The 18,809-nt window shown below is 41.0% G+C and overlaps 1 protein-coding gene across 1 annotated transcript; it reads left to right on the top strand.

Annotated features, from left to right (window-relative positions):
* Nucleotides 1–254: 254 nt before the first annotated feature.
* Nucleotides 255–7,851, top strand: api5 (apoptosis inhibitor 5). The gene is made up of 14 exons (XM_085412876.1): nt 255–543; nt 1,435–1,596; nt 1,770–1,863; nt 1,954–2,019; nt 2,276–2,427; nt 3,371–3,577; nt 3,714–3,818; nt 4,452–4,541; nt 5,345–5,526; nt 5,679–5,772; nt 5,920–5,976; nt 6,145–6,224; nt 6,355–6,497; nt 7,212–7,851. Exons 1-14 carry the CDS (start codon nt 472–474, stop codon nt 7,289–7,291), a joined length of 1,584 nt encoding a protein of 527 aa, XP_085269002.1. The 5' UTR covers nt 255–471; the 3' UTR covers nt 7,292–7,851.
* Nucleotides 7,852–18,809: the final 10,958 nt, after the last annotated feature.

Below are 18,809 nucleotides of genomic sequence, written 5' to 3'. Positions count from 1 at the left end.
AAAAAATATGTATATATAAGGGGCATTATACCAATAAAAATAGTATTACTTTACCCGTACTTATTAGTTAATGTATTATCTGTTTACGCTTAGTTTAGGGCCACAGACCACACAACTTCTTGACATGAGTAGTTTAACTGCGCATCGATTTGGCGCACACTCGTGTCACGTGCCTGCTGACGCTATGCGATTGGCCAAACCCGCGCATGCGCTGCACTCGGTATTCCGTAGCTTTTTTTAGCCAGCACGCCAGAGAGTAGCGCGAAGAAGACAGGCAGTAGGGGTATTCATTCAGGGGCTTCTTGAAATTTCATCTTTCCGTCCCGTTTCCTGACAAGGTAGCTCTCCACATTACGGCGTTGTTTGTTTCGCAGTCGTCCGGCGCGGAGCAAAAGCAACCTGCGACGGGTTTTACTTTGTGGATTTTTCAGAGGTCTTATCTGTGAGTAGCAGTCGCTTGAAATCACGCTGATGGCGGTCACAATTGAGGATCTCTATCGTAGCTACGGGATCCTTGCTGATGCCAAGGACAACCTCAGTCAGGTAAATAAACATCACCTTGTACGTTTTAAACTGAACATTTTCATGTTGCCTTGCAGCAGTGTATTCTTTTACTTTCAACGTTGATAACTTTTCTGGTTTACATAACATTTGTTTGTGTGTGCTAAGCTAACTGTAGCTAGTTATAGTAATGACCGGGCTAATGTTAATAGCTTCGCCGTGGCGATCCATAAGCCAAACCAAGTTTACTACTACATTCATTATTTTCAAGATGAAGTTTTAAACTTGTCCACTCGCAAAACACTTTTTCACTTAGGCCACAAATAGGAAGCGGCGATAGTTTTATTCAAATTTCACCGTGATCTATCTCATTTAGGATGTTATCCTATACGTGGACATTTTGGTCATATACAGAAACCATGATAAAGCTCAGGTTTTAGAAATTAAAAAGCTAAATGAAAGCGTTATTAAACATTTTGACATCTTAAAAAATATGTTGGATATATCTGGGGTGCATATGTTTATTGTGACTGAGCTAGATTTTTTTACAAAGTGATTTCATTTTAATAACTATTCATATAATAAGCTGAAAAGATTAAGTGAGGTAAACTTAAAAAAATAAGCAAACCCATTTTGCAAATAAACTGAAAACTACAGAACTGTAATCACTTTTTGTGATTTTTTTTTTTTTTCCCAGACCCATCATTAGATTGACTTTTGAAAATCAGTTAACCGATTTTTGTTGGTAGAACAACAAAGAAAGTGACTAGTATGCTGTGCTCCTTCAACATGTATGCCATTTTTATTTCTTTATTTCTTACCTTTTAGTTTTTCTCGAATCCCCATGTCCCCAGAGTTTAACTCGATCTATACTTAACCTTGGGGTATATTTATTGTCCCAAGTAACGACTGCCATGTCCCATCATTCTGCAGCACAAAGATGCCTACCAGGTAATAGTGGATGGTGTGAAGGGTGGCCCCAAGGAGAAGCGTCTGGCAGCACAGTTTATTCCCAAGTTCTTCAGCAGCTTTCCTGAACTTGCAGATGCAGCTATTAATGCCCAACTAGATCTCTGTGAAGATGAGGATGTTTCGGTGAGTATTAACTAACATATGTAGCCATGAATCTAAATACCTCCAACAGTAGCTACAAATTTTGATTTGCCTGTTTCCAGATTGATATTGGGGATCTTTCAGGGACTGAATGTGTTCCCGATATTCATTTTTATTTTATTTATTTATTTTTCTGTGTACTTTTCATTGACCAGATCCGACGTCAGGCCATCAAAGAGCTCCCGCGCTTTGCAACTGGTGACAACATCCCCAGAGTTGCAGATATTCTCACTCAGCTTCTTCAGACAGGTAACAATTTTTCAGATTTCACAAAGCTACTCAGACCCTACCAGTATTGTTTATCTCTGCTAATGTTTATTGACGTTTTTGTGCTTTCAGATGATACGGCTGAGTTTAACCAAGTGAATGCAGCACTTATTTCTATCTTCAAAATGGATGCCAGGGGTGAGTTTCTCTTTCCCCTGGGGGAAAACTGAAATGCAGCTAGGCCTGTTTTAATTATTAAAATGGACGTTGTTCACCTTGCCAGCTTTTTTTCTGCTTATAACCCTGGGATATTGGAGTGCAAACATTTACCTGAGAATATATTTACTTATTTACTTGTGCGTAATATCATGCTGTAACACATGTATTAAATGTTTATTCAGAAAGGACACTCCATATATATCACAACATTTTTTTTTTTTTTTTTGTCATTCAGGAACCCTTGGGGGACTCTTCTCTCAGATCCTGCAGGGAGAGGATATAGTGCGAGAAAGGGCCATCAAGTTTCTGTCAACTAAACTGAAGACCCTGCCAGAGGATGTCATGACAAAGGAGGTGGAGGAGTACGTCTTTGCAGAAACAAAGAAGGTTTGTAGATAGTGTAGAACTGATTAACGAGTGATCGTTGCTCTGTGTCTGAATGTAACAAGGGTAATTTACATGAGAAGACATGTGGCTGTCTAGACTAGGGGTGTGTATAGAGTGCTGATTGTTTTGGGTGTGCCTGATGATCTTGTCTTTGTTTTGTTAATTACTGACATCGACTAACCTGTGACGATGTGAATCCCTCAACCCTTGCTTAATCCATTTAAGTGCAGTTGTTTTGGGTATGACCTTAAAAAGCAGAGGTGAGTTTCTCTCACTTGCCTATTGGCTACTTTCATCGAAACTGAGCTACCCTTAGTGGTCCTTCGTAGAGAAGGGCGAGTAAACACGTAAACAAGCAGCTGTGTTTTTTTTTTTTCTTGTTTTTTTTTTTTTTTTTTATGTAAATCAAAGGACCAATTTTGAGTGTGCCGTATCTTCCAAAAAACACTTTAATAACGACGGCCCGCTAACATGCTCTACCAAAAATAGTGCTTTGTCGTGTATCTGATGGACGAAAGCTAAACCAGTTCCACACCACTGAAGTTGCAGCATTTTTACAAACCAATTCTGGTTCATCCGTTTCATTCAACAATCCGCTTTCGCCCTTCTCATTCTCCATCGCCGCCATGTGCGTATGAAAACAAAGGCACTGCGCATGCGCGTTTTACCCATATTCTATCGCAATATTTAATTTTCTTATCGTTGCCCAACATTATACCGGTATTAACGTGAACGGTATGATATGGCCCAGTCCTTCATTGGCATGTATAGCTGTCCAGTAGGTATTGGACCATGCATTTAGCATTGCAAAAAAATCTTTGTTGACCAAATTTAGGTTGGCTGTAGGAAAAAAAAAATTGACAAGTTGCAACAAGTCACAAATGAACATTTTTGCATAACAAGACAAGAACACATTCTGAGCAGTTGTTTCTCTTCTCTGCAGGTGATGGAGGATGTGACAGGAGAGGAGTTTGTGCTGTTGATGCGTGTAGTGTCGGGTCTACGGGTACTGCAGACTGTAAATGGGAGGCAGCAGCTGGTGGAGCTGGTGGTGGAGCAAGCTTTCCTGGAGCAGGCCCTCAACCCAGCTGACCCTGACACTGTGGACCGCCTGCTGCAGTGCACACGCCAGGCCCTACCACTGTTCTCTGTAAGTACAACTTATGCACTTTAAAGCAGAGGTGTTAAAATCAATGGTCTATTCAGTTAAAATGTACTTTTACTTTGAGTTATGTTACTTTATATAATTAGTCATGTTTTTTTGGGGGTTTTTTTGTCTTTTGTAGAAAAATGTCCATTCCACACGTTTTGTAACCTACTTCTGTGAACACGTCCTGCCAAACCTCAGCGCCCTGACAAGTCCTGTGGCTGAGTTGGACATTCAGTTGGAAGTGAGTACCTTTAACTGTAAATGAGTGATCCTGAAGTGAGTTTAAAATGTAATACTGGTTAGTGTATCACGCTCACTCTTATGTAGTTGTATGTGGATGTTGTGAAATTAGTTTAATATTAATACAGTTGTGTATTATCAGTATTTATATCTTGTAAGAGGAAATCAACCTGCTGGGTGTCCCTCTCTCAGTGATCTCTAAAGATGACAGAGCACCTATCAAGCGCAAATTGATATCACTATGTTGAGTACAACAAACTTCCTCAACCACATTCAGATCACACCCTCTCAGACTTTTCTGGTGGAAAACCTGTAATTCTACCCCCAAATTTCTGCTGGTCAGTAGCGGTGCACACAAAGTATAGTTTTCTAGGTTGTATTTATTCAGCTCAGCCCAGCAATGACTGGCATGACAAATATGGTGACTGGTGTGAGGTCAAGATTCATAACTTTTGACATTTGGTGAGTAGTTGTAGTAGTAAACAAAGGCAGCATGACAGCCACCTGTTAGGGGTGTTAGCCAAATGCATGTTGCTAATGGGTCATTAGTCTGCACCATGTAACAATGCTTCTCATTAGCGATGCATATTACACTGAGATCTGCTAAGCTCTCTCTATCTCTGTCTCTGTGTAGGTGCTAAAGCTGTTGGCTGAGATGAGTCCGTTCTGTGGAGATATGGAAAAGCTGGAGGCCAACCTCAACATGCTGTTTACCAAGCTGCTGGTAAGAAAGACTTGTCCTGTTTTACTTGGACTGAATAAGGAATACATGGAAATGCATCAGAATCATCCAAGTCCACCAGTAGTTTCTCTCAGATTCTGAAACGTTCTTATTTTTTTTTAATTTTTGTTTTATGTTAACATTTATACAGGCTGGTCAGTCAGTTTTTGCTCTTGATTACATTGTTCCATATCCTCCTGATAATCAGCCTATTCAGTTATGTCCTCTGGACATTTGCTTTTGGTCTGTATCTTTTGACTCATTTGAGCTACCCTGCTTAGTCCTGATGTACTAAATAGAGGACATCTTGGGCTTTCCATTGATATCGCATGTGTTTGGGTGGCCTCTTTAAGCTCCAAAGAGGAAGGAAATCACCAAAAAGTGGGAAAATTCTTTTCTTTTTTTCTTTTTTTTCCCCCTTGGTTCTCAGAAGGATATGGTCTGTTTTAGTGACAATACGATCCCCAAAATGTAGTCGTCAGTACCAATATAAATAGAATTAAACCATTCTCAATACCTAGTTTAATATAATAAAAAAAAGGAATGCTCTTCCCATGTACTTAAATAACAATAAAATAAACTCCTTTTATTAAAAAGTTGTCTGAAAACACTGACATGCTGGCACATCATTTGTTTGAAATGTTGTTTTAACAGATGTTTCCAGTGTCTGAATGGGGAACAGTCTAATATTGTATTCATTTATTTCAAATCACCATGAAAGTTTGAGCTTCCTCAGACAAATGCTGCGTTAATCCAAATAATATTTTCATTATTTTTCATACTTTTTTTTTTTTTGGTTTATTTAGGAGTTTATGCCGCTGCCTCCAGAAGAAGTGGAGAATGGTGAGAATTCGGCAAGCGAGGAACCCAAACTACAGTTCAGCTATGTAGAGTGTCTCCTGTACAGCTTCCACCAGCTGGGCAAGAAGCTGCCAGACTTCCTTCTTGACAAAGTGGACGCTGAGCGCCTTAAAGACTTCAAGATCAGGTGAGGAATCAACTCAGTTTGTTGATAAAATCAAATGGTTTACACGAAGTGTGAATTTTAGCAAGTCTGTTGTGTTTGACGTAGATCATCAGCACACTTTTGACTAAATTAATAGAGTCACTATAAATTTAAATGTACTTTCTGTTTTACAGGTTACAGTATTTTGCCAGAGGCCTGCAAGTTTACATCAGACAGCTGCGAGTAGCACTGCAAGGAAAGACGGGAGATGCTCTAAAGACTGAAGAGGTAACATCTGTCAGCTGACATGTAATTGTTTAATATACTAGGAACTAGTTAACTAAGCAATCAATGACAGATCAGAAAAGGGTAATTTTGTTCTTTCAACAGCCCTGCTGTAAAGTATCATTGACTAAGTTGTGTTTATGTAATCAGAACAAGATCAAAGTGGTGGCCCTCAAGATCACAAACAACATCAACGTCCTCATCAAGGTAAGGCGTGAGCCTGTCTAATTTAATAAACCACACTAGGTTGCTTATATTTTGTGGTCAGTTAATAAACCAGATGAATAAAATGTAATTTGCTGATTGCTGTGTTCTGTCTTCTAATTGGTTGGGTTTGTTTTCTTTCTTCTTTTTTTTTTCGTTTCTCCATTGCAGGATCTCTTCCACAACCCTCCATCATACAAGAGCACAGTCACTCTGTCCTGGAAACCTGTACAGAAGGCAGAGGCTGTAGCGTAAGTCAGCTCCTCCTTCTTGTTAATGTTACTTCTAGTCAGAGATGTTAGAAATACTTGTAATGTAGCAGTGAGGCTTGATGTGTGGAATCTGAATTGGAGCTTCATATACCTTTCTTCTTGTTTTTAGGCTTAAGCGTCCATCAACTGAGGAGATGGGATCAGGAGGCAGCACAAAAAAACAGATCTCTCCTCAGTCCCGGAGGGACGCACGACAGATCTACAATCCTCCCAGTGGCAAGTACAGCGCCTCCATTGGAAACTTTAACTATGGTGAGTGTTTGGTGGCACTTTGGGTTTTTTACACTGTTGTGTCACATGTTGACATTATTTATTTTATGTCAAGACAGCTATAGTAGAGGAAACAAATAGAATTTCCTTTCTGTATCTGGAATCTGCAGTATAACTTTGGATAACTGCCCAGACTTTGGGTTAATCTTGGAACCCTTAACTTGAGTGGAATTCACATGTGGGTCATTTTGTGGACATCTTTGGCTAGTGAAGAATTACTAGTATGCAACTTACCCAGACACTCCTCCAAAACAAAACTGTGTGTAGCCCCATGATATTGATTGTACACTACCACTTGGAGAAAGTATACAGTTAAAAGATATACTGCATTTGAAGTTCATGTAGCCAAAGACTGCTCAATGACAGTGCTTAGTACTGCTCTGACTACAGTCTAATGTAAGTCAGAACATTTCCACCACCAAATATCCTGCCCTTTGTCTACAAATACCTACACTACTGTACAAATAAGTTCATAGTACATTGACAATAAATATCAGTTTACGTATCAATGTTGGGCAACAGGATCTCATTTAGGTAAAAGGATGGCTTACTGGAGAAAAACTGCACATTTTAAATGTGTTTGTGACACACAACTCCCCATCAGATCACTGCCACACTCATGTTAAGACATTTTTACAACGTGATTGAAGTCCAATATGACACTAACCTGCTTGTTTTTGACATTTTTCACTCTAGAGCAGCGTGGTGGCTTCAGAGGAGGCCGCGGAAGAGGTTTCGGAGGCAGAGGCAACAGGAGCCGAGGCCGGATCTACTGAGGCGGACACACAAACGCAGAGTACATATTGCTCATAGAACTGCATCACATCAGGATTTTTTTCCCACACCACCACGGACTATTTTTCATCTACTTAACTTTTTTTTTAATTATTATTTTTTTAACTTGTACGGAGGATTTTTATTTGCTATGTTTTGGGAGGGGAGGGGAATTCTGCCTTCAGAACATCAGAAAACAGACTTTTCTACTTGCCACTTCAGCATTTACTTCCTGTATTCTTCTCATGTGTGGTCATAAAAAAAATGTAAATGTGTTTTTGCCCCTCGAGTTTTAAACATTATTCTGTGTATTTTTGTGGAACAAAAGACTGCCAAGTTGTAACCGATAAATATTTTTGTCAGATTGTAGTAGAAAAAGATGATGATCCTCTTGTTTTGCAACATGTTAATGAATGCTTTTTGTTTCTGTTTTATTTAATCTTGGTTTTCTTTTTTTTATTTGAGTTTAATTTCAATTGGCTGATTGTGCTACTTTGTATGAATCAATGAAGTAGTTTCATTGGATTTTTATGATAAACTTGTATGGAAGTATGAACTATAAGGTTTTGTTGTATTTGTTGTCAGATTGCAAATTTGGTATCACATCAGGATAACACAAAACACCTCCACCCTAAATCTTCAGATTTTTATCAGAGCACTACTTGAATCAAACTTTGAAACCTTTTCCAAGCTTGTTGAATTCTCCTCCTTCCATTCTTTCTGCCCCACCACCTTTTCACTCACAAACGTGTTCATCTCATTTGGCATTTCTACCCTCCTGCCTTTCCTTTTCCCTTTTTCTGTTTGCTCTCGTAAATCTGTACCAAACCAGAGTGAAGACGGGATAAATTTAGCCCACGATTTCTGGCATCTACAAATAGAATACACATGAGTGCCTTCTCCCCTGTCTATATGACTGCATCAGTCTTCCCCTCCCCAATCGGGTAAGTGTGTGTGTGTGTGTCTCAGAGCTTTGAAGAAGAAAAGGGTAGAATTTGGCTCTCAGTAATAGAAAGGAATATAAATAGTTGCTGCCTTGTTTAAATACAGACTTTATTTAAACACCCAGGTGGTGGAGGATGTGCTTCTTTTAGGCACATTGAGACATGCATACAGGCATCGTAATAAGAAGGGGCAACTTGTGCATTTTTAGCTTTATATTTTTAGTCTCAGGATCAACTACAAACTTTGGTTTACAGTTCAACATAATAACTTATAAGCCTTTACTGGTGCTTGATATAGCCCCAGTTCATCTGCGTGTTTGTCCTTGAAGCCCAGAGTTGTGATTTGGCTTTTGCCTAAATACTTCACCTTATAATGTGGAACTGTGGTCACCATTGATATGACTGCCTTTCCTGCACAACCCGTGCTTGTGATAAGATTAAGGAATATTATTCCTTGAATATAATTGAAACTGGTGTTTTAGTACATGTTATTTTTTAACACACATTTAACCGTCTCCCTCTAGTCAGTTGTTTGGATTCACAGTTTAGTGACTGAATTTTTGAGGATAAAGGGTTTTGTACGTTGTTTTACTTGTAATTGAAGCAACACACGAGGCAAGCTGTACTGGATTACCTCAGTCCATCTCTAAAGCAAACCTAACTTGGTGCATGGCTGTCGTGATTTCTAATCTTAAATAGATTTTACCATGTATTTATGTGTTTAATCTTGCTTCTTGAAGTTGAATAGTAACTTTAAAGCAAGTCCTAAAATGTGTTCGGGAAAAAAAACCGTTCAAAACTTGTTCTAATAAAGATTCAAGACACAAACACATGCACACGGAGTAAGCTCTCAGTGGGCGCTACAGGTCCTCATGTGAAAACACGTGTGCTGTGTGTGTAGGTGGATGTTTTGAAGCAGTGGGGGCGCTCAAACTCTCCATTTTTCTGAATCGTCTGTGGCAGCTTTTTACAGTGAGAAAATCAAATCGTCCGAACGGTTAAAAACAAGAAAATATAAGCCTACAGGTTAAGAGAGGAGCGCAACACAACATTCAGCTTGTCTCACTGCTTGAAATGCGATCCAAGTATAAGGTGGAGGAACATTTAAATTACACTGAAAGAATGATCCGGCATTCAAAAGTGATCATTATATAAATGTGGCATCTTTTAATATGTTCTTTTTGGTTGCTTTACTGCAGCACAGCTGCTGCAGGAACAAATAAGCGTTGTATTTTCTTACTGAGTTGTATATAGCATTTGTATTCTATTGTATATATTATTCTATTTTATTCTATTGTATATAGTATTTTATTTTATTGCATTCCAGTGTTTTCTAATTTCTGCTACATAACTTTGCACATAACTTTGCACTTTTGCTGTAACGAAACAAATTTCCCACCTGTGGGACTAATAAAGGTCATCTTATCTTATTTTAAATACAAACCAGACCTGTCCACAGGTTGCCTCTTGTCTTTGCAGAGTTTCCCCCCTAGAGGGCGACCCAGGCCAGGGTTTTCCTCCCAAACGTTGCCAGATCTATTTTTATTCCACCGAACGAGTCACTTAAACCTTCCACGGTGTCTTTTTTGTCTCTCTTTGTATTGCTGCTCGTGTTCAGGCGCATGGAGGAACACTGAGATCCGGGCAAAGAAAGTAATAATATTCCTAAATCACTCACCACCACCCTGCTACCCCCATAAGCTTCGCCCCCTTTGTCATGACTGAAGGTGAATTATTTACCACCCGGTCTGTTTGTGTCGGTCACTGCTTGCCATGTAGAGTGCTGGTGTACTCTAGAAAACTGCTAATGGTCCACGAATAACCGACATAAATGTCTGTGATATAATGGCTAGCACAATTTCGTGGTAATGTACGTTTTCTCCCTTTCTTTATTTCATTATTTTTCATTTCTTGAAAAAATATATTTACACTAAATATAGTCTGATCGTTTCTGTTTGCTCTTACTGTACCGTTTTTGTCTTTATGTAGCGTTTATGGTCTAAGTTTATGTTTATGGTAAGCCGTTGGGGCAGAGTTTGGTTGGGGACAGTAGGGGGCGCTATGAGACCAAGAAAAACCCTCCCTTCATTGATCGTGACCAGGTATTTCCCAAACCAGCCTGCCAGCCGCCAGCCAGCAAATGCCTGGCACATGCGTTTTGTGTGGCACGCACGCACACACACGCACGCACACAGACACCAATGACGGAGCTGAAAATAATCAAATGGTGGAGGAGGAGTGGGCGGCAGCAGCGGGAGAAGAAGCGAAGACGACCCTCAGAGAGAAAGAGAGAGGGAAGGAGCGACTGTACGAACCCATGTGAGAGTAGAAGTAAAGGTAAATCAACAGTCTTGAAGCTCTCGGTGGAACTCGATGGGTTTCCTCACTTCATTAACAACCTTTGAGAGGGGGTGTTGTTGGTGGGGTGATCAAGTAAGGCCTTCATACCTCAACGGAGCTGAGACCAAATCTACACCTGTCATAAATGGGTGTGTGTTGGTAAACATACTGCAGTTAAGCTTATTCCGTGTATTTTATTGTTTACTGCTATGAGCATATATGACTTTGTGTATTGTGTACATTTAATTGTTGCAGTTCTGACAAATGTACTAGGTTGTGTCGTGGCACCTTGTATCATGACTTTTAACAAGCTCCTTGTTTGTCCTCCAAGCTCCACTCATGTACACTATACGATGCAGAATTGTGATTGACTGCAGTGGAATTTTGTTTGTGATTATTTTTTCAGGAATGCATGCATGAAAAAAGAGAATTTAAAGTTTGAGTATAAACTGCAGCAGCTGCCTCTGAAGTTAAGGAACAGACATGAGGGAGAGCAGTAGACAGGAAGACTGCTTCTTGGAAGTAAAGCAGTTTATCAGGTTTTTTCCTCTATCTATTCTAATATTCAAGTGTCCTCTCTATACCCAACAGCATGAAAAGCCTCACATGAACTCTAAATTTAATTTATAGAGGTGCTGTTTAAATACAGAAGTTAGAATGGGAATAAGAGTGAAGGGGATTTTTGCGGGGGTAAGAACATTAAGACATTAAGAATGACCAACCAAAGGTATCTATGAGAAATCCCCTGAAGTAATAAACTTAAGTGCTCCCCACTTTTGGCATCAAGCATCATTAGGTTAACTCTTTAATGTAAAGAAATATCCACCACAGATGACCGTTCCTGGATTTTCACCCTTCCCTGCCCTCATGAATGTCTGTGTGCCTAACGAGAGCTGTCCAAGGTGCTGAAGCTCTCTGGGCGTAGATGGAGCCTGAAGAAGTTGTCTTCGATGCTGAAAACACAATGTGTAAGATTTACCTCAAACTGCACCTAAAAGAAGCTTTGCTTGCAGCAACTTTTTTTATTTATTCAATTATTTTTGCTCTGTGACAGCAGATTTTGACTAAATTGTCGTGGAACGGCTCGAATTTAGAGGACAAAATTATGTGTCTTTTCAAAGTGTAGAAGGTGTGAGTTTAACAACAGTGTGCTCATCCAGAATAAAAGTGTAGTTTGATTCTTTCAGCTGTCACCTGCAGACTACACTTTCATTGCTGTTGCCTTTTTTTCAATCACACATATTTTTCTTCTTAAATCTTAAATCTTTTATCTCATCGCCCTTTATTATTGGAATCGTGACAGCCCTAACTGCAGCGTCCCTGAATTAATAAGGTGTCAGTGGCAGAAAGCACGCCGGAATGTGCGTGCAAAAATAAATCACTTGTGAGAAGGGAACTTTTTCTTCCCTTTAGAAAAAAAGCCCGCACCGTCCGCCCCCTCATGTACAATGCTGGGAATAGTAACAGCACTGTGAGGCTGGGCTAAATATAGCAGCCAGTGAGTGTTAACATGTCAACTTCAGCAGGAGTGCAGAGAAGCGGCTGCTGCACGTGTGACCGCTGTGGATGTACACAGTTTCGCTATAAATACTAACTCGCCGTTCTCTCCGCTGCCGTGTTTTAGACGCACGCCAAGCCCGGGGAGGGTTTACATGTGTGTGTACGCGAAGGCACGCTTTAATCCAGTAGGTCGCAAAAGACAAACGCAAATGGCCAAACAGGCAAGGATGGCTTGGCTTTTTTGGGCAATCAAGAGAACCTTTAGACCCTATAAGCACTACAACCAAGAAGCACGCATGAAACATTTGTAGACAAGGGAATGGCTTATACGCCTCACAACAGAGCCAAAGTCGTGCTTTAGGATGTAAAAGAGGGGCATATATCGATTTCTATGTTTCTCGCTTTTGGGCCCTTGGACCCCCCCCCCCCCCCCAAAAAAAAAAAGAAAAAAAATATCAGGCCGTAAAGCGACAAGATGACGTGCATCATCTGCAGGTAGGAATTTGCTTACACTATCCTGTTAATGAAAGATGTGTTTGAAAATATGCTTTCTGAATCTGTGTGTGTAGGGGTGGTGGGGGCATGAGGGGTTTATCACGAGCTCCTTTCAGAAAAAAAAGGTAGTAAAAAAAAAAGACCCCCCTCCCCCCAAAAAAAACAAAAAAAACAAAAACAAAAAAAACTTATGAGTTCTTCTCAATCGAAGAGACTTGTGCAGCAAACCGTGTATTTATTTGTGATGGAAGGAGATTTAACCCCCCCCCCCCCCCCCCCCCCCCCAAACCCACCACCACCCAACTACGTTACGTAATCTAGCATGTGAATGTCAAGAGACAGAGCGGCTCGAGTAGAGACAGAGACAGAGAAAAAGGAAGAGAGAGAGAGTATTGGTCTATGCGTACAGCTTCCAACCCATACCCAGGGAACACTATGTGCTCTGTGGTCCCGTGAGACTTAATATGTAAGACACCCCTCGACCCCTGACCCCATCCCCTCACACCCGCACGGTCATGCGTGTGCACATGGACACGACCTGGAGATTCCAACGGCACGGAAAGTATACCAACCAGAAATGACAGCAGCTGAACAGGTTTCTTCAGCGTTAAACTCATTTGTCTGTCCATTCACAGACTCCGCGGGAAGAAAAGAATTCTGTGAATGAGTGAGCGGGAATGGGATGAATGAATGAAATGAGTGAATGAAGAGCAGCGACAAAGAAGAAGAATAAGAACTAGAGGGCGCGCTTAGCTTCTGTCCCTTTTAATGGCTTCTCTCTCTCTCTCTCTCTCTCTCTCTCTCTCTCTCTCTCTCTCTCTCTCTCTCTCTCTCGCCCCCCTCTCCTTTTCCTCCTGCAGAGGGAAGTGCGCCTGCACGGACCATAACCAAGCACGGAAAACAAACACATACAGTACACACACGACTGATGCTAAGGATGCCTAGCGTTATGTGTGTGTGTTTGTGGTGGTGGTGTGTGTGTGTGACAGAGAGAGTGAGAGTGTGGGAGGGGGGTGTTCTATAAATAGCACTATAACTCTGCTTCCATTGACATCATTTAGGCAGGAGAGATGGAAAAATAAATAGGTGGCAGGGAAGGGAGGGGAGCAGAGGGTGCTTAATCTGGGCTTGAAATTCAAACAAAACCTGGTCAGCCATCCCTGTGTACACACTCTCAACAAAAAATGGTTCTACACAGTAAACATGGAAATGCATCTTCTGGTCTAGACTCTCCTTTGATTTTGGGCTTCATTAAGTTTTTGAACGAATCATTAGAACCAGAAACTTGAACTGCCGTCACCCAAATGTTACATGGATTGTATGCTACCAACCATCTGCTTGGACCTGGCAAAATAAATAAATAAATTGCGATATATATATATATATATATTTTAGATCCTTATTTTTCTCTTAATTTCACTTCAAATTCATACTCCTTTATACATTATCTTCATTTTTTATTTATGTTTAGGGCATTTTTTTTAGACAGACTTATATCAAGCCGTCTTTCTATATTTGTGATGGTTGCAGTGCCTAAAGCATTGCAACCATCTTGCTAAGAATCTTTTGCAGCCCTCTTTTTTTCCATGTGCATGCTTGCTTTCATCTCCAGGGCCCAATAGTAAACATCAGATCAAAACACCGACTGTTTCCTAGAGAGACTGCAGCCCCCAAGTTGAAATGGAAAGCCATGAGACATCAAACAAATTAAAAGGACCTGTGTGTATACAATGGATACACAGCCATATACACACATAAGATCCAAGTGGAAAAGATGAGGGGCCATCACACACCCAAAGCTGATGTTTTTGGAAGGTATTATTGTTGACATGCCCTAAAAGGGGACAAGGCGGAGGGTTGAAGCTTTATAGGCTACAGTGAGAGAGTGGTCTTTTCATTTTGCTCAAGACTAACATTTCCTCTCAAACAGCCTGAGTCGTGTGTTTATGTTATTATGGAGGAGGAAAGGACAGCACACCGTTTTTTCCATGATTGGAGTGTCTTAGTCACACCCAGGATCACTCTCTGTCTTTCTATCACTGTCGTCAGCCTTGGCACTGACCCCTGAGTGCTGCGTGACTTCCACTGGTGCTGATGACGTCTTCTGTGATACATTTCTCCCCATGTGGGTTCCTCAACATGTCCTGTGATTACACATATCTGAGCCCCACATCCTGTACCTGTGACAATACTTCTTTCCATGTTGTTTCATTTTGGATTTCTTATTGGATAATGAAAGGAAACATTTCATGCGCACAGAGGTTGAAGGTTAGGTGCAGCTACAGAACCTCCAGAGCAAAGATTCTTAACCTCCTATAAGACCCGAGCTCTTCCATTGCATACATTTGTAATTTATCTTTGATATTTGGGCATATTGGGACCCAATGAATGTAAAAACAAAGAATTACTAGATTTTTGTTTTTAAGAAAAATGAGAGCCACATATGAGGATATTCGTTTAAAATTTTGATAGAACAGTGGAAGTATAATGTCCTCGTAAGTGGATATCAGGCCCTTCCAAAATCTTGTATTTTGGTCTAGACAACCCAAAATGTCATGTCCACATATATGGACGCCAGGTCCTAGGAGGTTAAGGACACTTAAGATGACCTATGTTTTCTTGATAAACCATTAATCTGCCATTTCTTTTTGGTAGTAACTTAAGCTGCTTAATGACACATTCACAAATTTAGGTGAAGATATAAAATCTTTCTTCCCTGTTGAAGATTACATACCTCACCTTCCTCCTCCCAAATAGCACTTACACCTTTTTTTTTTTTTTTTTTTTTTAGAATATTTGGCACACGATTTCTCACAGGATAAACCTAAGAATTGTAGTGTTAAATTGTTACAGTGTTTGAATTATGTGCTTCTCAGTTCAAGATGATGAATCATAAGGTCTAATTCAGTTGTGATAGTGAAGTATTTTAGCCATGGTCTCTTGGTTTGCCTCTTTTTCTACCTCTTGTCATCACATTCTCTCTCGTTCGTTTTTTCCTTCTCTTTCATGCTGACTTACTGAAGGCTGCGTGAATGGCAGAACAACCTTTCAGAGGAGACATGAGTCTAAAAAGTCTTAAACATCATCTGTTTGCATTTGTGTGCTTTATAGCCACGCATGTGTCATTGACGCAAAAGTTGGCAATTACTTTTGATATCCTTAATGTTGTATAATGACAACAAAGATAGCAGCTTGTTGTCAAAACTTACTGGAATTTCTACTGATGCTTAATGGAAATGTTGTTTTTGCCCTCTGTGCTGGTTAAAATGTCCCACTGAAAACAGGACAGTACCCTTTAGAGATCCAGCATCTTAAAGGACCTGTTAAGTGCTGACAGTAACAACTGTCCTGTGGTTGCAGGCATACATTAAGAATTTAAGCCAAAGTTAAAACAGTGAAAACAATCAGTCCTATTTTAAAAGGAGTTGCCTAATTACATTGCTAAGTGTCCCAACAGGCTGTAAAATTATTGTTAGTGAGACCTGTTTGTCTCTCTCTCTATCTGTCTTTCTGCATGGTGTTCCGTCCTTGGACCTCGAGAGCTGCAGGTTAAATGGGGAAAAGGTTGTCAACATAGTCAGCTTGAGGCTGGAGGATATATTTAGACTGGAAAGACCAGAGGAAGGCAGGGAGAGACAGACAGGCAACAAGGAGGGAGAAATTCATTTTTGACCCACTTTCTGAAGCTGTTACTACCTGTATATCTTCTGAATCATTTGTATTTGAATCAGTGTTCTGCTTATTTGTGCTGTAATTTATCCATGCCTATTTGTGTATTTGCGGCAACAGTGGCTAATAAGGGTATATGAAATTCAGTTTGAATTAGAGTTCGTTTTTTGTGTCTCTCCCTCCCCACTGTTTAGCACTCAGACATGAGGTGCCGGGTCTAGCGCTCAGCCCCAGTCATGGTGGTGAATGGGGGTAAAAATCTTCGAATAAAACATGCTGGCACATCTCATCCACACCTACCCACCAACCCCCCACCCCAAACGCCCCAACCCCAAACACTCATAAGCCCCACCCCTCTCTTCTTGCCAGCTGAATTAATCTGATACTATTTTTGAAAGACAGTGTTTCTAAGGGATACCTAATGACGCAATGACGTCAATGCAGGTCAATAGCACACTGCTGGAGAAGAGGACCAGGGAGGAGGAGAGAGAGAGAGAGAGAGAGAGAGAGAGAGAGAGAGAGAGAGAGAGAGAGAGGCACAGAGAAATGGAGAGGGGGAGAAAGAAAGGAGTGGAGAAGAGGTGCTTTCAGATCTCGTTGTCGAAACACCCAAGACAGTTCCCAGTGTTTTTACACTGACTGTTTTTCTCCTCCTGAATCATTTATTCATTTTTTATATACTTATTTTTTTTTGAAATTCCAATAACTGCACGAGCTTTCAGTCGGGCTTACCCTGCACCATTCATGCTTTCCGTCCCTGTCTGGAAGTAATTCACACACGCAGACCAACGCACGCCTACGCATAGACAGTAAGAAAAAAAAAAGAGTATTTGGCGTGAGGTGAATCGTGTGGCGCGCCTCCCCGAATGCGTGAAGTCCCCCTGATTTGGCGGGCTATTTCTATAATCAGGCGCACATTTGTAACTCTGTGCTCTTCCCCTCCTGTCCGGCTACCACCGCCACCTTTACATTTCCAAACCCCTCACCCCTCCCCGAGACCATCCATCCAAACCCACCGTTCTTTTGAGCAGGGTCCTTGAATCTTGAATGCAAACACCAAATATTTTACCCTCCGACAACAACAGGGAGAGGACGCGCAACGGACTGACTTTCTCCATCCTGGCGAAGGAGGAGAGACTGTAGGCTGCCCTGTCCCCCTTTCTGCTCAAATCATGTATTCAAACAGAGTTTATAAAGACACAGAAAGCAAGAAATATTGCAGGTAAGTTTTTTCTGTTATTTGTTGCGCGAAACCCAATTCGTGGGCAGCTAGTTAGGGAAGTTTGCAGCCTGACCGTGCTTGGATATTTTGGGACTTAGTCACCCCCATCATAACCGGTTGATCTGAAGACAAAGGTAACAGCATTCTCACGAGACGTTCTGTAGTGGCAGGGAACGCCATCCAAAGTGAGGTTCGCCTTCACTGGGACTCAAAAAAAAAAAGACCGCAATGTTATGCAGATCATTTAAGAGGACGTATTCATTGTTGCCTATCCGTTTACATGCTGCTTGTAGTCGTGAATGTTTGCCTGCTAAAGCTTAACCTCACCACTTGTCTTTATTCCCTGCAAAGGGGATACTCAGCGCGACTTTTTTTAAGGGTCATTGCAGGGGATGCCGTTTGGTGTCTGCGCACTGATAACTTTGGGAACGTTCAGAATAGGGTATTAAAAATAGCAGTGAGACGTTTTTTGTTTTTGTTTTTTTTTGGTTGTGTCTGTGTGTGCATACTGGCAGCAGATGGGATTTTGCAAACACTCAAAGAGAGCGGGCTGCGGTAATGCGTAGGAGTATTCACGTGTTGGGGATCCTCTGCTTCAGGCTGCCTGATCTACTGAGATGCCTAGTAACTACTAAGAGATAGACAGAGAGGGAAACTTTGGGAAAAAACACTTTTTCCCCCAAGGCTGTGTTTACATAATCTGTATATATTTATGGATTTTTCTTTTACGGCCTCAACAACGGCGTTCTCCCCCGTCGTGACAAAGAAGTAGAACTGCATGGTAGATGCTCATTCGTGAGTATTAGTTATAAACTTATAGGTTATGCGTCCTTAGTCCTCCACTTGTAAACAACTTTCTGCAGCGGACTTGCGTCAGCCCACACGTGTCGCCAGCTGCCTCGGAGGTACATGCTGTCTTGTTTTCTTTCATGGCCGCGATATAACCGCATTTGTTAGTCCCGTGAGTCTCAAAATGCTACTTGCATTCGCCGGAGCAACATAAGGTGGCGTCGTTATAAAACTCAAGTCTGGGAGGGAAGTTAGAAGATTCAGCAGAACAGGCAGGTTGAGCTGCCCTCACATGGCTCAAACAGCGACTGAGCTGTTCAGCACCACGGAGAGCTCCCTGTTCGTTTACGCACTCACATCCTAAGGTAAATTAGAAACTGTGGTCCAAAATGTTTAATGACGTGAAAATAAACGCATAAGGCTGTTTTATTTTCTATAGTTTGTTATTACTTCTTTGATGCTGTGAAAACGAATATTTTAAAGTTGTGCCAATGCGGAGAGGTTGTTACAGGTTGATGATAAGTTTACCTCGTACAAAAAGCGGTAATCGGAAACTGAATC

Source organism: Rhamphochromis longiceps, linkage group LG7 (genome assembly GCF_057381845.1).
Source record: "Rhamphochromis longiceps isolate RC_006_pf linkage group LG7, R_longiceps_female_GT1.1, whole genome shotgun sequence".
NCBI classification, from domain to species: Eukaryota; Metazoa; Chordata; class Actinopteri; order Cichliformes; family Cichlidae; genus Rhamphochromis; species Rhamphochromis longiceps.
This window is presented reverse-complemented; position numbering and strand designations above follow the sequence as displayed.